This window comes from Brachyistius frenatus, unplaced genomic scaffold (assembly GCF_029030835.1).
Source record: "Brachyistius frenatus isolate BFR_SWC_R1_liver_20210118 unplaced genomic scaffold, ASM2903083v1 Contig_68, whole genome shotgun sequence".
Classification (NCBI taxonomy): Eukaryota; Metazoa; Chordata; class Actinopteri; family Embiotocidae; genus Brachyistius; species Brachyistius frenatus.
The window spans coordinates 411,197-432,444 of NW_027210667.1; the positions used below are offsets into that span (position 1 = coordinate 411,197).

Sequence of the window (21,248 nt, forward strand, 5' to 3'; positions counted from 1 at the left end):
GGTGTGGCTGCTCTAATCTGTTAACATGGACGCCGAAATTAAAACACGCCACGCAGCAACAGGGGATAAAGTGATGAAGTGACTAATAAAGCCAGCTGACTTTGATCATCCGCTGAATATTCTTGTGACACCATGACTTTGTATTTTAGTGAAATCCACCACCATTGGGTGGATTGTAAGAGAAGTTTGTTTCCTTTGGCATGAATTTAAGAACAGTGACGATCCCGTCACTTTTCACAGCACCGTTACGAGGTCAAAACATTTTATTTATCAGTCACTTATGATCAAATATTTGTAAAAGTAGGGAAAATCTCATCAGCCTCCGCTCTAATAGCAGTGACCTACCACAACCTCACAAACAAATGCACCAAGATCAACTGAGAAGGTTTCTGTAGGTCTGTGTTGGTCCGCATAGAGCCGCCAGTGATTGTGGATATGTGACCGAGCTAAATGAAAAAGTGATATTCCTCTGCTGATCATGACAACGATTTCCCTCAAATTATACTGCTCATTTCTGTCTGCCTTCAGTCATTATTTATGACAAATGAAGTGAGGTTACAGTCCTAACTGCAGCTCATGAAAAATACACCCTTCCAGTAAGCACAGTGTCACTTGCTTTCGGTCACTAAAAGAAATTCTATTTTGATTTTCCCCTACGGGCCCATGCAGCGCTCATGATGCGAAATACATCATTGAAACTGTTCAATGAATGAGTTGCCTGTCAGTCCATGTTACTTTATGTTTACAGCTCTTGGTTTGTTTGTAATAAGTCAGTGTGAACCCTAAATGGAGTAGAACCAAAAGGAAACAATGGATCATTTTTTTCCCTTTGTTTAACACCGAGGAAAATAAACTACAGATGAGAAAATAGTTGGCAAAATAATAAGAATATAAAGAAACTGTTACTTCATGCAGCACTTTAAAAACTTCAGCATGTTGTGACTTCATCTACTCGGCTACACTTGATCTGCACCAATACTGTAAGAAGACAACCACAAAACAAAATCTCTCCAGAAAGGCACAAGAAAGTTTTTTTTAACAGCAGGAAAATGTTTCAATGAGGACTTTTCATTAATGAGCAAGCAGCATTAAGCTATTCTTTCTTATCCATTTTCTGTCTAACAGAATGTGTCATGTGGAGGCAGTTCATACACCAACACGCATTAAAAAATGCACAAAAACACAGGGGTTGGAGAAATTACTTTTTTTTACGTGACCGGCCTGCAAATCTTTGTCCAAGACAGCGAGCCGAGATACAGCTTTGATAACAGCTCTGAAAAGAGCAACACTACATGAACGGTATAAGGGCACTGAGCTCTTTTGCCTATTTATCATAAATTAGATGATTGTTTTCCAGTAGGAGTTGATTGAGTAACCTGTGGAAGCCTCTGACTCTTCTTTTGGTATTAGCTTTGAAGGAACACAGTGGACACACCTCCATTACGTAATCGTTTCCCTCTCCTCTAAGACAACACTACAAAGTCCCTGCCATATGCCTGCATTAATCACCATGATAATCACCTTCCTCTGCCTCCTCAAAGCTGAAGTAAGCACATTATTTTCAAGAATGAAATATAATAAATTCTCACCCTAATACACACGAACAAAATCATCATAATATATCGGAGGCACAGTTATCAGACATAAAATATGATGAGGAGTATTATATATAAAGATTGTTTGCAATCAATCAAATATAATTCCAGTTTTTTTTTTACAACTTCCGGCGGAAAATAAGTCAGATAAGACCAGAAACACAAGTACAAGCCAACTGTTCAGACAGATTATCTGAACTGCTGTTCTGGCAGCGTGTTACAAAGGAAATTATATGTGCACACAGTTATGAGTATGTAGTATGTAGTACGATAGGTCACGGTTTACTCAGGAAGTTGACATAGAAGAGTTTCTCCAACAGTTGTATTGTTTGCTGTTCTTCAGTTTTCACTAACCTGGGGCTTTGTTGAAAACCTGTACGATCTAGACTGCTGTAAATAATGACCGGATTTAAAAAAAAAATTTTTTTTTACTGGTTTAACTTTGATCTCAGAAACTAGCTTGGTGAGTACAGTATTACTATTGATAGGGCCGATGGCACCCAAATGAACTTGTGCCACACACTTTAGACAGTAGATTGTTAAAATATAGCCCTTAGTCATCTTTGCGAGCATGTTAGCATACTAAAGTTAACATGTAGCTTAAAGCAACACTGCACCTCAGTGCAACCTCCCTGATCTGCTGGCATGCTGTGGAGACTTTACACACGCAAGTTTAGAAAAGAGCACTCGTTACTTTTTTCAGAGTTTATTATTTAGGGTTTAGTTAAGGGTTTGATAAAAGCATTATGTAAATGATATTTGAAAACAACCTGTTTGATCCTCAGATTAAATTTTACCCTGCGAGAGGAATATTTTCATTGAATAATAATTTTAAAAAAAAATAGTTCCTTAAAGCAGTCTCACTGAAATTTTGCACCCATGCTGAAGGTTGGAAAAATGTCAAAAACCTTGTTGGATAATGCTGATGATTAAATTTATAGTAGATCCAATAATGACATGATTAATAGGGGGCAACTATGTTTACAGAAGGTTATGTCAAACAGCTTTTCAGATGGCACGTCCCATTACTCCTCTACACAGCCCTGCATCAGATAAGGGCCTGACAGTGACACAGTCCCCTCAGTAATTAGCAGCACAAGAAGGAGCCAAGGATCAATGTGTTTTCCATTGGACGGATTCTGGCAAAGAAAGATCAATGAGGGAATCAGAAGGGATGGAAAGACAAGTCACAGAAGGTTTTAGATGCAGTAGAGAAGCAAAAAAAAAAAAAAAAATGCAGACGTAATGCAATGATTATTTGCACTTGCTAGATTGATTTATTGTTACTGTGTTAATTTGCACTCCCACTCCAAGTTTGCACATTAAATCAGTGTTACTGGGCCAACAGTAGAGGTGGGATTGGCACATTCATCCAAAACCACCAGCCTGAAAGCACAGGTAGCTCTCAGTAGGATTATGAATTTGAAATGTATGAGGAGGAAGTGCTACTTGCAATTCATTGTCCAAGGCTGCGGTATAATAGTTGCCTGTTGCATTGTAGCTCTCCATGAATGCCAAGCGCTGGGAGAAGTTCTTAGCTCAATAATTTAGACTGTAAATCCGCAAGGTTATCTTAAGTCTCTGTGAGCCCTGAAAGTCAGGAAGTGCGAGCACTTTCAATTTTGTCCCTGCTGATGTAATGATAAAACCACTGAGGCGTTTCATTACTGCCACGCCACTTGGTGCTTTAATGTCATTGACGCTCCAACATCCTTTACAGTATCCATCTCTCAGCACCTCGAATACGGATGCTCCCATTGTCCTCCTGCTGTGTGGTGTTTGCTATTGGTCATGAGTAAATAAATGGGTTTTTCTAGGCTAGGCACTTCAAATTGATTTGCTTGCTCAAACAATTTGCTTTTGCTCAGCACCGGCTAAATGACTCCACCATCATTGATCCATTGACACGGCATGTCATCTCAGATTTACTTGATTTTCTTTGTTTGTTTTTTTTCCTCGAGCATTTCCCTAATGCTCATTTAATGGCTTGAACTTGGGAAAGTTCTCAGTGGGACTTCAGTGAGATGCGTCTTTGTAGATTTAGAAACTTTTTTTTAAGTTTCTTGATTTTGTATTTTTCAACAACAACATTTTTTTTAAATTCTTTTTCATGGTTATCACATTATGATAGCTCATTTAATGGCTTGAACTTGGGAAAGTTCTCAGTGGGACTTCAGTGAGATGTGTCTTTGTAGATTTAGAAACTTTTTTTTAAAGTTTCTTGATTTTGTATTTTTCAACAAGAAAAAAAACTTTAATTATTTTTCATGGTTATCGCATTATGATAGCAGCATTATTTTCCCAGCCCGACAGCAGTCCTCAAGAGAGAACAATGCGACTCTTTTTCTGCTACTTGTCTTGTTTCCACATCTCTGCTCTTTAAACCACTGAGCATTACTTCACAGAAAAGAGTACATTAAAGTTTGAATCGTGAGTTTGCTTTATTTATCTGAATTATTCAGCAAAATCTGAATTAAAGGAGGGGAATATAATTATCATTTGAAGAGGGACAGTTTGTTTTACTTTTCCTGTTCTTTAAAACGGCTCTTTAATGGTACAGTTGAGTTTGATTTTCTTTAAATCTAAAACAAAGACAAAGAAATTATGCAGAACAAGATTATACAAAAGTAAAAATAGAAAAATCACAACTGGCTGTTTGAAAAAGGATCATAATTAAATCACATATTTATTCACAATGAAAAGCCCTCCAGGTCTTCCTAACGATTTTGAATATATTAGAAATGAGAAATAACCGAGGGAGGAGCACGTCGACATATTTGATAGTATCCACATTTTATCTGCTATAAAATTGTTAGAAAAAAAAAAAGTTTGCCTAAGTAGTTTTTCTAAGTCAAGGATTTTACTAACTTCTGATTCCACTTAGGTTTTGCTGATTTGGTCATTAGCTTATGGATTTTATACAGTATTTTTCCAACTTGTGCTGTGAATGTTTGAAACACTACAATAGTACAAGGATGTGTTTCGTGTAAAAACAGAATGTTTTTTCATAATTTCAAATTAGATGAACTCTGAAGTTTTTACAAAAAATGTCTACATGAATGCAGATAACAGTATCGTATACTATAAATAGTAGAGTATAGAAATATGTATACTATATATCTATATAGTATACTAAATAACAACATGAGTTGCATGCCCCTTTATGTCATTTATGTAGCCAGACGAAAGCTTTTTGACCTGTAAAAACACATTGCATTGACTATACTCGTGGACACCTAAACGAGACACCTAAAAGGGTTGTTCTTCTACTTCTGTATACCTTTGTGGACATTGTAAAAAATATGATCGAAATGTGCAAAAAGGATGGCAAATCGTGTGTTTTTCACAAAAGACTGATTGACTGCATCTGGGAATTGTTGTTAAATCGATTATTAAAGTACTGTTTTCCACTCATCAACTCTTGATGGTTCTGAAGCTGCACTGATTGGTTGAACGTACATGTAGCAAATTTCCATGGGAAAGAGAGAGAGTGCCTTTGAGCTATACTTCAGCCAGAAAATCAAACATAATTACTATCAATAGTCCTTCAGCTGCCTACATTGGGTCAATTTTCTGACATTTTAATCATTGTACAATGCCCTGTTATAATTGTCCAGTGAGAACCTGCTATTGTACTTCTTTTCCCCACAAGGATCGACCAACCTAGCAGAATTTCAAAGTGTGTTTCATTCCCTTTCCTCAAGTAAAACTAGACAATGTGGTGAATATTCAGTGATGTTGAATCCAAAGAGGGAGCAAAGGTATTTTACAAATATTTTGACTGTTTGGAGTTTGACCGGAGCTCCTAGTCACCAGGTGGAGCTAAAATGCTGTGGATCAAAGGTATAACGCCATTCACATTAAGCCAGTGAATGGCACATTCAAGGAAACAAATTACTCTCAACCAAGGTCAGCTTCCAACATCATTAATTATCACTTTATTATCTTTACCCGCAGGCCTTGATAAAGTCATGCTCTAGCTCGGATGATGACTTGAATATGAGGAGCATCTCAACAGGGACTGAAAATTTCTATCCATTAAAAAAAAAGAAGAAAAAAGAAACATTCTAACCTTAGACAGCTTTTGTCCTGTATTTCAGCATCAGCTCTGGAAAGTGATGTCAACCCTACTTCAAAAGGTTCCTTTGATGCTTATAATCAGTCTTGACTCATTGGTATCAAGCTACTCTGGAGATACTCCGTGTAAGAAATGTAACATATAACTGAACACTTTACCCAAATGGAAAATAAGTAACAAGAGCTACTTCAAGTTATTTTAAGCCTTTATGAATTTGCATATGTTTATTTTTGAAAAGATAACATCTGCTTTTCAATTTAACCCTAAAGCTAAAAAAACACATCACGACACAAGGATATGTACAAAAACAAATGGCACCATAGCTATAAAAGATAACGCCTCAAACAGAAGCACAAGTGAACACAGAAGGGCTAGCTAGCCTTATCAATTAAATATTTACCCTGAAGCCTGTTTCTGCTTGTTGCCGGTGTAAGACTTGGATGGACAGGAGAATAAATACATACTTATTTTTGTTCAGAGAACACTTAGGGCTTGTGTCAGCCTGAGGGGAGAAGTTTAAATTCAGGTTGAGTACAGTGCAGGAGAGGGATCTGAAATGATTCCCTCTGCCTGTTTTAATAAAAAATGCAGCAGGGTACCGCCTCACAATCATGACCTTTATCACCTCAATGTCACCTGAACCACACCGACATGAGCTATACTACTACTACTACTACTACTAATAATAATAATAATAATAATAATACTATTAATAATAATACTAATAATAATAATAATACTAATAATAATATGGAAGAACCAACTGGGATGATGTCATGTAGTTTAATTTGTTTTGTCATATATGAGATGATGTGAAAGCTAAATAGACTTGATCATACAAATTAACACAAGTTAAATTATCAGCATCTTATGCAACACAAAGGGTATATTAGGGCTGAAAGGATTCATTTTGGCAGCGTGGAATCGTTTGTTTAGCCTGACCATTGGTTATATATGCATTTATTCTGGTAAAGCTGTGTTGCCTCAAAGACTCACCAATGAAGTTAAGGTAGCCCTCTCCGCCCAGACCGTGTGTGAGAAGACGAATCATCTTGTGCAGCTGCATGCCACGATCGATAATCGATGTCATTGGAGTACTGGAACTCATGTTGGTGTACATCTCTTTGTCCATCAGCCAGAAAGCCAGAGTCTTATCGCCAACCAGAGCCTAAAACAGTAATTTATGTTTTAATATTCACACAAGAGATAATGCCGGCTCTACTGGCACCTTGGGGGTAAGATGGTGTAGAAAACCTGACCTGATCATGACTTTCTGCATAGGCTATGCACTTCTCTCCATATCGTCTGTTGGTCAGTGTGTGGACGATATTGCCCATTTCCCAGTCCTCATCCTTTAACTCCTTCAGGATCTACACGGTGACAGAGAAGGGTTATTGAAAAAAGGTATGATAGATGTGTAGCTGAGAGATCTATTCAGGCTCTGACTGATGCCTAAAGCTCAGTGTTTCAGTTCTGGCAGTCTTCCTACCTTTCGTAAGTTTTCTCTGGGTTACACTTCTTTCTCGGATCAATCTCTGTTTTGACGTCTCTATATCCGCACTGTGAGTTATGTCTGCCTTTGAATGGTGGTAATGGAGTTTTTAATAACCTTACTACAGCCCATGGGTAGTAAGGCATCAGCTCTCCACACCTGAGATGAGCAAGGTCAGAACCTCTCATTCAAACGGACGGATTCAACAATAAATTCAACCACCGAATCAATGCCCCTCTGCTGGCCTGCCTACACGCACACTTCCTGCCAGCGGAGTCATTTTCAGAGGCCAGAAGGAAACGGAGGTCACCAAAACATGAAGCACATCTTCCCACACAGTGTTGCTATAAAATCGGACTAACTAGTCCTAATCAGTAAAAGTTACACAAACAAATAACAGCAAAGGGCAGAGAGAAAATAATAATGTACTGCAGTGAGCAGAGATGACTTCACAAACAATAACGATGTTAGGATGCCATGGAAACAAATTTCATTTCTAAATGGAAAAAAACCCAATTCATGGCCTGCAAGAACCCTTGGTGATAGACATGCAGCCTGTCGGACTGGTGGAGGAGTTGAAAAACCCATTTCAGTGACAGGCTGAAGTCTGCTCAGTGGAATTGGCAGTGACAGCTGATTGACATGTCAGGAAACCTTTATATTACTCTAAAGAGCCATAATCCTCTGAGCAAAGACAGTAAATTGTGCCGATCAATATGTCTGAGATGAACTGGCTGGTCCACCTAAATAGAGGCTATCCTGCTCTATATATCACTATCTGTTCACATTCACTCTTCTTCACCTTAGCCTTGTGTGGCCACATTAGTCCTTGCCAATGCCACCAAAAAACCTTCAGAAAGGCAGTTATTATCTGCATGTGCTACAAATTCTCAGACCTTTTAAGTCCTTGTGACCTAAATACACTCCCTCAGGTCCCTTAAGAGGAGCCCTGCTGGCTATTCTTTGGTTTAAGATCTACATCCAACATTATCAGGCACCTGATAGGGAGCTTACTATGCCCTTCCAGGGAAAAAGCAACAACAGTATAACCTGAACATAAGTCAACTTTTAAATCACAAGTCAACAATTGTTTATATTATTTTTACCCACCCAAACTATCAGATTAACAAAGTCCACAAGTTTTAGCTTCATGCAAACTGATTTTTAAAAAGGTTATTTAGTGTATTTGCTTTTGACTGGTAAATTATTTTTTAGACTTGAATATTCAATGATAGGGGAAAATACTCCAAGGTGCTTTGGTGGTAAACTAAATGGAAATGGAAGGAAGGAAGGAAGGAAGGAAGGAAGGAAGGAAGGAAGGAAGGCCCAAGTTATCAATCACTGGTGTCCAGTCCAAAATGCCAAAAAAGGTAAAAATGTACAATAAAAACAAAAACAAACTAGAAGCTGGTAAAGTTAACCTTTAGGAGATAACATGTCATCACTTAACCCAGCTATTAGCCTTTGTCTACTTTGTAATTAGTGCTTGAATTCTTAATTTATGGTCACAAATCATCTTTGATCTTTAATCAGCTCATCTTTGAAGCACAATGAACATACTTTGCCAAATGTGAGAAATTCTCTCAAGGTGTTTCTGAGATAACCCATTCATGAGGGGATGAACATGTGATCACAGTGATCTTTGGCCATCGAAATCTAATCAGTTCATACCAATTCCAGTCCAGTTCCAGTCCAAGTGAACATTTTTGCCAAATTTGTTATCACATTCACAAAAAAATTGACAAATGTGAGGTCACAGAGATCTTAACCTTTAACCCCCAGCATCTAAATAGTTCTCCTTTGAGTCCAAGTGAACATTTTTGCCAAATTTAAAGACTTTAAGGTTTTTTTGAGCTATAGAATTCACGAGAACAGGATGGATGTACATATGGGTGGACAACCTAAACAGTTAATGCCTTCAGCGATGGCTGTCACGTTATTTTTTATTTTTTTTATTTTTTAGATGGGTGGACAACCTAAAGCAGTTAATGCCTTCAGCCGGAGAACCCGGAGAGCTGAACATGCAAACTCCGCACAGAAAGGCCCAGGACCGGATTCGAACCCAGAACCTTTTTGCTGTGAGGCGACAGTGCTAACGAGGTTTTTTTTAATCTTATGTGAGCAAACCATGCCACAAAATAGATTTATAGTTTATAGTTTATGCTTTACATTTACAATAATTTCATAATAATTGAAAATTATGACTGTCAAGTCGCATGTTTTCACACAAGAGACATTTAAGGAACTAGTGGAGTTAAGAATAATGTTGAAAATAACCGGGAATTATCAGGTGCATAAATGCATAAGTGGGACAAGTACTAACTATGTACATTTTATAAGTTGAATTTGTTAATAATCAAGGCATCGGGATCATAGCTAGTTGGTTCTAAAGACACTCTGAATGAAAACTGTCCTGCTAGGGAGGATGGGCTGGTGGCACAATGAACAATTTCACAATTTACACATAATGGCACTTTAATGAAAAGTTTAAAAATGAACGTCACTCCAATGGCTAAACTTATTATGCAACACCATTTGAAAATAAATAAATCATCTTAAAGACTGGTTTCTTTTCTTTCTTTTTTTACCGCCAGCTCGACTATAAAAGCTAAAACACTACAGGATCTACATGATATACCTCCGAGATCGTTGCCCACACATCCACGTACAATCAGACATTTTACACTTCCTTATGAATCATTACAACCCAATTCAACCGCAAAAGAGGTCTGGGAGCAATTAATCTGAGAGTGGGACTGTCAGAGCAGAGACAGGAGTGAATGGGTTGACGACTTTCCTACAGCCAGCTCACCCACATCAGCCCCGACCAGCCGAGCTTCCTGGCACCACTAACACTCCACTTCATCAATGATAATGAGCAGTGCACAAATCTTACTTTACAAGCCTGCTGTCAGGAGCCAACCAGAGTGCCCAGATTAATTAGGCAAAGCCAGAAATAAAATTAAAAAAAATCTTGCAGCGCAGGATGAGGTCATCTCACTGCCACTGGCATGCTGTGACTGATTCAAGAGCCTCTTTACTACCATCACTTGGTGCTGGGAAGGACTTGGTGGCAGAGATTAGTTTAGTGCAAAGCTCTTGTTTTACATTTGTTGGCTGGCCCGAGCATCCTGCCCCTCCTTGTCTCTGCAAACTCATCTGCTGTGAGTGTGTTTGAGATTGCGTTTCTAAAGGGACATAGAGTAGCAGCATACATACACCGCTGCCCCCGAAGGTGAGCAGAGAACGGTGTGAAATCGTCAATCCCCTGGATCAAGGTGATGTCTTCCTATCTTTATAGTTTCACAGAAATAAATGATATTTCTGCCCACAGAAATGTCTTTTCCAAGCTTCACTTAGTTGAAAGGCACTCCTTAGCTCACCTTACAGTTTCTCGCAAAAAGAAAATCCTGCTCTGCCAGTTAACGCCATACAAGGGTGGCTTCAGAGTGCATTTAGCTAAGACAGTGAAGCAGGACCAAAAGCAGGCGAGCAGAGACTGACACCGGCAGAAGGGGTCAAAGAGAGTGGGCACCCTTTTAAAGCCTGGCGATGAAGCATGTTTACATCAACAAGCTGAAATCCATCATCGCTTGCCGCCAGGCTGAAGTTTTTTTTTAAGTAGTGTTAATTGAAAGTGTTTCTGGCGTGATGGGCAGAGCAAAGCATGCAGACTAGAAATGTATTTTTCCCCTGAAACAAATAAGGAGAGAACTGTGTAGACTGATGTTTTCAGTCAATTAAAAATAAGTGGAGGAACAGAAACAGAAAATTGGGACAATTGACTCAGAAGTCATTCAAGTTGAACAGCTGAGAGATGCTGAAGGATGCCAGAGAATTCTCCGCATCACCTTCTCTTATCCGAGCTGCTACCATGGAGCCCTCGACCTCCTCCTCCTCTAATTGTTTCAATTACATCTCAATCTATTGTAGCTTGAGGGAAGAGTGCTTGTTAAATTAGAGGGCTTTCGTAACATTATCCATTAGAAGTGACAGCATTTTATGGTCATAATCAGATCGAATCATCCAAACTTGTGCTGTGCGCCTTATCTGGTCCTCATTAGGATATCTTAATTTTTCACAGTCTGTTGGTCCTAACAGCCTTCTGCAGCCAGTAAATGAGTCATATCAATCAGTCATGCTGAGGACGAAGCACAGCATGAGGCTACAGCTGAGGAATTGAGAGAAATTCATTCGTGCACACACGTGAATCTATAAATAAGCCCCAGCTCTGTTGCTCTTCTTTGTCTCTCTTCCCTTCTGTTTCTTCCTGCCTGTCTGTCTCTCTCCCTGCTTCATGTCTCCTTCTCTGCAACATAGATCTCACTGGAGGCTCCACTTCAGTCCATTCAAATCCCTCACTAATTGACACTCTGTGAGAAGAGGCAAGGCTAGCCCTGAGTGCACTTCACTGACTATACCAAGGCATGTTCATATGAATGCTCCCCTGCACCAAAATACAAGAATTTCGCTGCTCACTTGCTCTCCTCCCGCTTGCTGATTCACGTGTTGTCAAGTCTCCTCAGGGAGGCAACAGATTTAATTGAAAAAAATAAAATCACAAGAAGTGTCTACACAAATATTGCATTGCCAGCAAAATTGTTTGGAAACTAAACAGCAGCAACAACCTCTCCAGAGGCGTCCTGAGGATAATCCTGTGAAACCTCCGTGGTATAGCAGCGCCTGCTGCACAGCTAGTGCAAGTATCACTGAGAAAGGTCAAGTCTGGGACTATCTTTCTCCCCCTCCCTTTCTTCTTCTTCTTTCTCTCTTTTTCTCTCCCTCCATCACCTTCTGAGTAAAACCCACTGCTGTGAGAGACAGACTTGATTAACGATGCATTGACTTCCCCCACCGAGAATCACAAGAAGCTGGAGCGAGAGAGGATGCATGCGGTGCCGAGGTCACACATCCTTGCTTTGCTTTCTCACAAAAATATGAGTAAATATAACTTTCATTGTAGGCTAGTGGATAAAAAGGCACAACTTTACATGAATCTTACAACAGTCCACATTTTTAGGCATTCTGCAAACAGGATTTTTCCTCCAATGCAAGAAAAAGCCTCTACTTGCTCTAAACACACACACAGCATCACACAGCTGCACACAGAGGGCATGAAACGATACACAGCTGACCCAAACAGACAGAGGCACCTCCAGAGATAACCTGCTGCTGTCTGAGTCCCTACAAATGTACTTCTTAAAGTACTATTTGTGAATTTCACACAAACACTGCTGTATACAAACAATACATGGGGGAGGACGGGGGCATTTTTATTAACATAAGCTTTCAGGAAACACTAAGGGGGCCAAGAAAATAAATTATGACTCGTGTACTGATGCCAAGTGTGGTCAAATGTATCCGAGTTCTCCAGAAGAGGCACACATTGCTCCAATACAAGAGTGGAAAAACGCTGTCTGACTAAGTCTGCTCATGCTGCTGCCGTCAGAAGCAGTACTCTCCCTGTGCTACTCGTCTTCAACATTATACAGTGATGGACTTTCATACTGATGGCTGTGCAGTTATAAACAATGTTTTCCCATTGTGAGCCATTAAGTACTTTCACAGTAGCAGTCTGAGCTGAAGTGTGGGGCTAAAGGGTGCTTCAACAGTTGTTGTGGAAGAGCCGAGGCTATTTGGTGCCCAGATTGTTCCATCCAGTCTGAAGCAGCAATGGGTGGTAACACATTGATGGATAGTGCTCTCACTTTTGCCCGTAATGACTGTTGATGGAGAATATTCTTTCTATTTGAGTAGTAATGTTGAATATTTTTGTTGTTTTTGTGAAGATACCTTTTCAAAATTCAAGTTACTGCTGTTATTATCCTTGCCAACATATTCATGTTACGTTCATGATAGCATGATCAGCATCTTCAAAATATACAAATAATGGCTCCTGATAAACAACAGTTCACACCTGTAGACATACATCCTTGTTCCTTTTGTACACTTACTGCCACATAGGAGGTTGTCCTTTGTTTTTCCTTCAACAGGCATTTCTCATTATGGTTTTATGTTTGAGTGCAGACACTAGCTACTTATTATCTAGAAGAGAGCAGAGCGAAGAGCTTTACCTTGTGCTGTATGGCATAGCTGAGTACACTTCAAAAAACCTGGGAAAAACTCAAAACCTCTGACAGTAGGCAATAAAACTACTGCCAACAGGACATTTCACAGCTGGTCTCAACTCAAGACAAGGTATAACTGTATAACACCTATGAGTGTGAAAAACTAAAGACAATGTGGAAAATGTGCAAAATAATTTATATTTTACTGCAGGATTAGGAATTCTGAAATCAAATTTTTAAAAAGAAAATGCTGAAATAACAAATAAACGTAATAAGAAAGCATTTTGTCATTTTCATTTTCAGTTCAGCCTTATATTTCCACTTTTCAATGTAAACCAATGTGGCAAATCTCCAGAGATGTAATGACTGAACATTTTAACTCCCTAAAAATTAGGGACTGAAACAAACCATTTTTGGACAGAAATTTGTTTTCTGCAATTTGTTTGTTAAAATAGTCTTCATAAATGAACGTGTATATCGTGGCATATTTAGACTCAAATAATATTGTAACATTTTTAAAATGTATTTAAGTTTGAAAAATATTTGGAAATAGGGCGGAAACTCACAATATCCAGATTTTGGGACTATTACCTGTCAGCCTAATTTCCAATATTTCAATGAAAAAATAGAAAAACTTTTTTTTTAATCTTTTCCAAATACAGTGGTCCCCAGCCCATTATGGTTTATGTCATCCTGTTTACTTCCTCTGACAATGATTGGAGGGTGGTGACGTATTTTTTATAATCTTTAACTATTAACTATTCAGATTGTCTGAGTGGTTGAGAAAAATAAACAAAGCTCTTAATTCAAACAGAAAAAACTAAGTTTGCTTTAACATCATATAAAGTTTTCCCCAAGGCCAGGCGTTTCAGAGTGAATAATGAATTAAGTCAAATGTAACCGTAACTGTCAGTGTATTGAAAGCGCCACTTAAGGAAAAAAAAAATCATTTAAAAAAAATCATACAATAAATTTCTGCTTTGATGACCTTCATCTTAACATTATTAAATGTAATTTGTCTTTCTGCACAGATACAAATATACATCCATCCAACAAACCAAAAATTACAGAGAGCAGAAAAAGGTCACGAAGAATGAGTAAGTCAGAGGCTTTTCTTTTCAGTAACAACTGTCACTTCCATCATGTATTCATAGCTCTATGTTTGGATGGATAAATAATGATCTTCCTACTTTCGTATCAGGTAGGATTAAGGAAGGGGAGGGGGGATGATGAATTTGAAAAAAGAAAAGCTTTTTGCTTTTAGAAAAAAGCTAAAAGACCTTCATTTTCAGAAACACCAAGGTGCAAAAAAAGAAAGAAGAAAAATCTGGAATTTAAACTATTTTCTCCAAAACAGCAATTGAAATCCAGAAAATTTGTCTCATAATAAATGTGACATCATGGTTTTAGAAATGGGTTCATTTGATCTGTTTCATGGAAAAAGGAAAATCTATGGATCAAGATATCCTCATTTTAATTTTACTCAGGCTTTTATAGTCAGAGGCCTGATTCATTTATATTGTTTAGAGCCTTTCTTGAGAGAGAGTCAACAAAAACTGACAATTAGAAGCTTTGCAAAAATTGTTTTTAATATAAAGAGCCGATTTTCTGAATTGCAATTAGGCTCCTTGTGCTTTGTAGAATGTTTTGTCACTAGTGAAGTGTGAACACAATCTTTTCTAACGATTTAGCCAGTTCATGTGGACTCCTTGATGTCGACTATTATTGTTCTATTCCCCCCTGTGCATGTAGCATCTAGTTTGTGGGTGTAACAAGCCCCCTCATCCATTCAAGTTACTGCAGAGCATAACAATGTGAAAGTTTCTTAAAAAGATCAAAAGCATGGCAATAATCTGGGCTTTACCACAAGTATGTCTCCTAACATGCCGTGCCACTCCCTTTGCCTTTCATCCCCGTTTTGAAATACTTCCACTTTTTTTTATCTACAGCATTTGTGGCTCATACAGAAGTTTCTGTGTGAGTTGAGGCCTGCACAAGCTGTAAAAGTGCCTGGGGAGAAAAAAAACAAAACATAAAGGGCACAAAAAGAAGTCGATTTAAAGAAGTAAATCACCTTACCTGAATCCACTTGTCAGGAATAGCCATAGCCAGTCGGTAATCAAAACCAAGTCCTCCCTCCTCCACTCCTCTGCAGAGAGCAGGCATCCCTGACACATCCTGCAGAGAAGTCTCACTATTTAATATCACATTTTCTCTTTGTGTGCACAGGTTTCTTTCCCAGTCAGCCAATATGACATCAATACCACTCCACAAGTCACATGTTACGGGGTGAAATTCCTAAACTACAGGACCCCCAAAAAATAGTGAGACCCCTTTTACTTTTACATTAACTCCTAATTACACCAATGGATATATAAGTAAACTGTGCCCAAGTTAAAAGGGTTTTTTAATTACTAATAGCTGTGGGCTGTGTCATTGAGAAGTAGGTGGATGCTGAAGATGTGTGTGGTGGAGTGTGTTTTTACCTCTGCAACGGTGATGCAGTCAGGATAAAGGGTATGAAGAATGTGATTGGCAAGCATCAGGTAAACCAAGGAGTCTTCGTCCACCTGCAGGCCAAAGTATTCACTGTAGTCCCCAGAGAAGCCTGAGCCTGAGGAGTAAACACCCACACAGTCAACACTCATCATGTTTTCCACCCAAACTTCTAAAATCCTTCATTTCTCAGATTTTTTTGAAAGTGATGCAACTGTTTCACTTGTTCTCTTTAACACGCAGTATTTTTTTTATTTGTCCTTCGTGTTCAGACATAATCTTTATGGTTAATTTTCAGGCTCATTCAGGTTAGACACTATTCAAGGCACACCTTCAAAGACTATAGAGTAGTCAGGACTTGAAGGATGTTCAAAGTAATTCATTGTAACGCAAGACATTTATTTAAGACTGTGTAACTGCGACTGCATTTTTGTTTTCATGTCAATCTTTTAACGCTTGTATTAGTATTCACAATATTTACTCAATATTTACTTTTTAAATAAACATTTGTGGTCTCCATCTTTGGTATAGAATGTTTTAAAATTGTATTTTGTTTGTGAAATTAGATTTGAACTTTATTTTCTCGCCGAAATTGCACTGTGTGCATCCAGGAGGCCTAACAAATGTGCTGACTGCATTTTCTTCTTTCCATTTATAACATTTGGAAAGCTGAATTTTGAATATGCTTACGTCAGTGTTACAATTAAAGTCTTCAGTCTTCTTCTATCCAATGTTTTGCTGGCACATTGTTGTTTTCTTGCACATTTTGTCAAAAAAAAAATCAGGCTCCATAAAAGTGACATCACAATTAATTTATTTGTAATCTTAATTCATGTAATACATCTTTTACCTTAGGTTTTTTTTTTGTCATCTGGAGAGTATTTTTTAATACGGTTTATTCAAAAGGAAACAGTTACACTATTTTGGCATTATATATTTTTGTTTTTTTGTTTAAAATAAAAATTGAAATATGCTTTGTAGATAATAATTTTGACCACATGATGGATGAGATAAATCAGACAAAACTATTCTTTAACCCTGAGGAGTTTGTAGTGCATTTCTGCACTGTCAGGCATAGAGGAGAGCAGAGTGACAGGCTTTAGAAACACAACCCTGTCCTGAAATACAAAATGCACACAAACTACTTACCGATACCATGGTGATGATACAGCATTGAAGTAATACCATCAAATCTGAAACCATCAAAACAGTATTCCTCCATCCACCAGCGCAGATTTGACAGCAGGAATCGCAGCACTTCCCAGCTAGAAAAGCACATGCAGACACACACACACACACACACACACACACACACACACACACACACACACACACACACACACACACACACACACACACATTCAAGGTCAGATAAACAAGAAGCTGTGAATTATTCACACATCTCATCATGCACTTGAGCACCAGAGATTAATTTTCACCGCTACAGGACATTCATATATTGATAACTGAGCTCCATTATGTTGTGGAGCGAGCATTGGTGACAGTAGACGGTGTTTTCATTAACTCCACTGTAGAGGGGACGGTGCCTTTCACATATCCAGTTGTCAAGATGAGAAATCAGTGGCTTACAGTACGCAGTCAAGTTTTCTGATTTCCATCAGATCACTTGCATGACCACTGGGCAAGTGTTTTGCAGAGCCAGGCCCGTGCCTGTGTGTTTGAGCTGATAAGATTCCATGCTGCACTTGGGTAAACAAACCCCGTGCATGGGAATTTAGACATGAGATAAATCATACACTTCTGCTTGCTTTGGCGTCATCTTCAACGTATGACGATCAAGGGAGCAAATAATCAAAAAAATTATTTGAAACCAATAAAGTACCTGATTAGATATGTGTAACTCGTGGTTGTTTTGCCACTGTCGGCTGGACTGTGTTGGTGGAGCCTGAAGCAGAGGGAATCCATGAATGGCCCTGTCCCCGTTACTGCCTGGGAGACTCATCTAGTTCTGAACAGCAACTCGGGGCAAAGTACACTATGCACCTCAGCATTCAGCTGTGCGTTGCCATAGAAACTTAATATTTGGCCGTCTCCGTACGGTGTGCGTAATGAGCACCAAATGAAACACTATATACACAGATGTCGTGCTGGAAAACAGCAGCAGAGCACCAAGAACGAGAAACGAATGATACATTCATGAAACTGATTAAATGTGAACTTCTGCCTCTGCTTGGGCTGAATTTTTCTACTTAGACCTTCTCCGTACACTCAGCTTCGACAACTATTGTAATGATATGTGGCTAGTCTATCTCCATATGAACCCAATATATTTTTTTTTATATTTTTGTGATAATGGTACATTGCTAACTTTTTCTAGCCCATAAGTTTTGCAAAATATTGCTACTTCCAGAGCTCCACACCAACCTCTACAGAAACAGCATATTTAAGGTTTGTAAACAACATTAATGAATCTTTAATTATTCACAATGCACATCACAAACTGTCTGGCAGCATTGCATACAAGAAGTTACTGAAAAAGCGCTTGTCCGCATGTATTTTTATTGTTGTGTTAGATTTCCGTGTCACTGACTAGACACACGGAGAGAACCACATCACCTGCTGTTGAGCAGAGTGAAATTTAAAAGGTTGAATTCTTAGTATTTTCCATCAATTAAAATGTTCATATAATATTGAATGACGGTTTCTTTAGTTCTCTATATCTACTGGAGCAGTTTGCAGACCTGATCCAGATCTTGAATCAGAGAAGTTAGAGATTTTCCATTGTGACACCACACTGAAGCATTTTTTTTTTTTTTGGCTCGAATGATGCAATTTCATCACGTCAAAAAATTGTTGGAGCAGTGAGGAGACCCAGATTCATGCTTCAACAACACTTGAAGCAACATCTCAAACTGCACAATTTCCCCCAAACACTCGACAACTCTTGCGCTCATTAATACCTCCTCTTTAAAATGCATCATAGCGTTATCTCGTAAACAGTAAACGCTGCGCATTACATCGTTGACAGCAAAAGACAAAATCCCAGATTCTGAGAAAGCCATGACACAAAATACATTTAAATGCGTTCCCTTCTGTGCTCCATTCCGCAGGGATGACGAACACCACCACTGTTTGACAGGTGTGAAGCTGCATGTTACACCGGCGCTCCCTCCCTCCCTGGAGGAAGAGCACGAGGGAGCCTGGTATGATCCGATATAGCAGCCCGGCTGGGTGGTCACGCAGCCCCTGTGATAAATAGATTAGGTCCTCCACTCCACTGCGCAGAGCCAACAAAGGCTCAGACACAATGTATCCTCACGGGATGGAGATAATAGCCAGTGAGAGCCAGAGGCCCAAGATGAAACCATACTGCCACATTAGGGCCCACAATGCTATTCATCATCAAGTCCAATTACAGTGAGAAAGTTAGATCTCTGCACCTGATGCAGTGCACTGCTTATCTATGCAGTTCAATGGAGTTATCAGTCTCTCTGCAGTGTTAATACAAAAGCAAATTGCATGTGCCACTGACCTCATACTAAAGCTCAGCAATGGCAGTGAAACCTGGTTACGAAGCACTAAGAGAGTAAAACTCTAATATTGCTGCTTGTGGAGTAAGATAAAGTCATCTATCATCTGCGTTGCTGTTTTACCTGCAAGCACACACCGTTACAAAATTCATGACATAAAAAAATAGATTTATTTTTACACATCTTCATGTTTAGTTGCTTCTCATCAGAGTTTATTTCCTCCTCAAGATAACCGCATCTGTGAACCATATCGGGTTGTTCACGTTCAGATTCAGGCTGAGCAGATTTTAAAATTGTGCCGTGTTTCTAGGAGCCAATTTTGCATAAGGAGCCACGTTAACTTGTCACGACGGAGAAAAAGATTTAAAGTCCCTGTTTTCACAACATCACAGGTAAGCTGCAGATAAGACCATATAAATTTAAGAAGCTGACAGGTCATTCCACAAGAAGTGTGACGCTCAAACGACGATGCCAGACAGCCTGATGGATGGCGTGCATTTGTCGGAGCAAAAAGGACAAATGAGGTGCCTCATTTAACGTATTTTAAACTTTCTTATAATCTCTGGTGCAGGACAGAGACATTGACAGTGTCAAATACAATAAATTCTCATTTCTTTGTTGAAGCTTGACTTATTTGTTCAATTGAGGAATTTTACATCCATCTTCTGTATACATGCAATGCACACAGGAATCTTCAAGTATCTGAAATACTAATACTGTATAATGTCTTCTGCTTTCTTGACTATGGATAGAATATTTAATAATGTTTAGTTGTCACATATCTTTTCCTCAAATAAGCTGCAGTGCAGTAAACCGCTGTTCAATTAGCTAAACAGCACTGTGAAGGTCTTGAAATGCAAACACATGCTCTGTGCCGGACTTGAATAAAAAAACAAATAAAAAACAAACATTGTTATACCACATTGTCAGCAGGGCTTCCAGCAGTCTGGTAATACTGACTGCTTCGCTGGGTAAACTCATCTAGAGGTCTGACAGACTGTCCCTGTGTTGCTGGGCTTTGTGTTAGATATCTGCCATTTGTCTGGCAATCTTTATGCTGCCTGGCAGCTAGCTGCTCTTGCTTGGCACCCTGAAAGGGATATTTTGCTGCCTGTGAGACTGTTTGCATGTTTCACAACCTGTAATTAGTATCATGTGGTACTTGCTGTCTTTCAGGAATCAATGGCAGTCCATGATGCCAATTCTACCCATTTGGAGTTTTCTACAATGGACCATATCTTGGTGGTGGCAGAATATCCAGAGGGTGTATGTTCTCATGAATAATCCTAATCAGTATATTAAATGCTTTGACCATCCTGATTAAAAAAAATAAAATGTAAAAAAAAATCTGATATAATGCTGGTGTGTCTCCAAAGAACTTGGTTACACAGTTAACTGGAGTTCGCTGACTAACAGCAGCCAGCTTTGAGGGAGGGTGCAGTCTTGGGAGCCTTAGTAAGAGAATAACCTGGAGTTTGTAAAGCCAAACAAGTGAGCTCAAGAGACACAGTAACATTCACTTTTTGTTTGGCAATGCTTAGTACAGGATTCAAGAGCAGTTACAAAACTGTTTGCTAGCTCAGCATAGTTGTAAATAAAAATTTTCTACATGCAAAAATATTCCAAAGTTTTGCTACCTTTCTATACTGGGCAAATTATTATGTCTCATAGGAAAGAGAAACTTTAATAGTGCGTAAGTAAATGACTACCATAACTCAATTTGCATGACGTTAATTCTTACAATTTGGATTTTCTCTTCAATGTATACTTTTGTAAATTGTGGATTTAGAGCGACATCATTCATAAAAATCACACGGCTGCTAAAGGACAGTTCTTTGCACATACTACTGTCATGGACTTTTTTTGTTTTTCTATTTGTCAGATAGTTTTGGGGTCTGAGGGATGTAACTGCTGTGTTCCTGCCCACTGGCTCCATTCAACACATACTGGAAGCACTACAGGAAGCTCCAACAAGCCATCATCCAAACCTACAGCTAAGCTGAGCTCATTAGCTGAAGCTCACCAGAG

At 38.8% G+C, this 21,248-nt stretch overlaps 1 protein-coding gene across 1 annotated transcript in view; it reads right to left on the bottom strand.

The window, feature by feature from the left end:
• gbe1b (glucan (1,4-alpha-), branching enzyme 1b) overlaps positions 1 to 21,248 on the bottom strand; it is a 73,214-nt gene that overhangs the window by 27,860 nt on the left and 24,106 nt on the right. The window contains exons 8-12 of the mRNA XM_069707374.1: positions 16,879 to 16,994; positions 15,720 to 15,847; positions 15,313 to 15,411; positions 6,933 to 7,043; positions 6,670 to 6,841 (exon numbers count right to left, since the gene is read on the bottom strand). Coding sequence (XP_069563475.1) covers positions 6,670 to 6,841; positions 6,933 to 7,043; positions 15,313 to 15,411; positions 15,720 to 15,847; positions 16,879 to 16,994 — 626 coding nt within the window. The remainder of the gene's footprint in view (positions 1 to 6,669; positions 6,842 to 6,932; positions 7,044 to 15,312; positions 15,412 to 15,719; positions 15,848 to 16,878; positions 16,995 to 21,248) is intronic.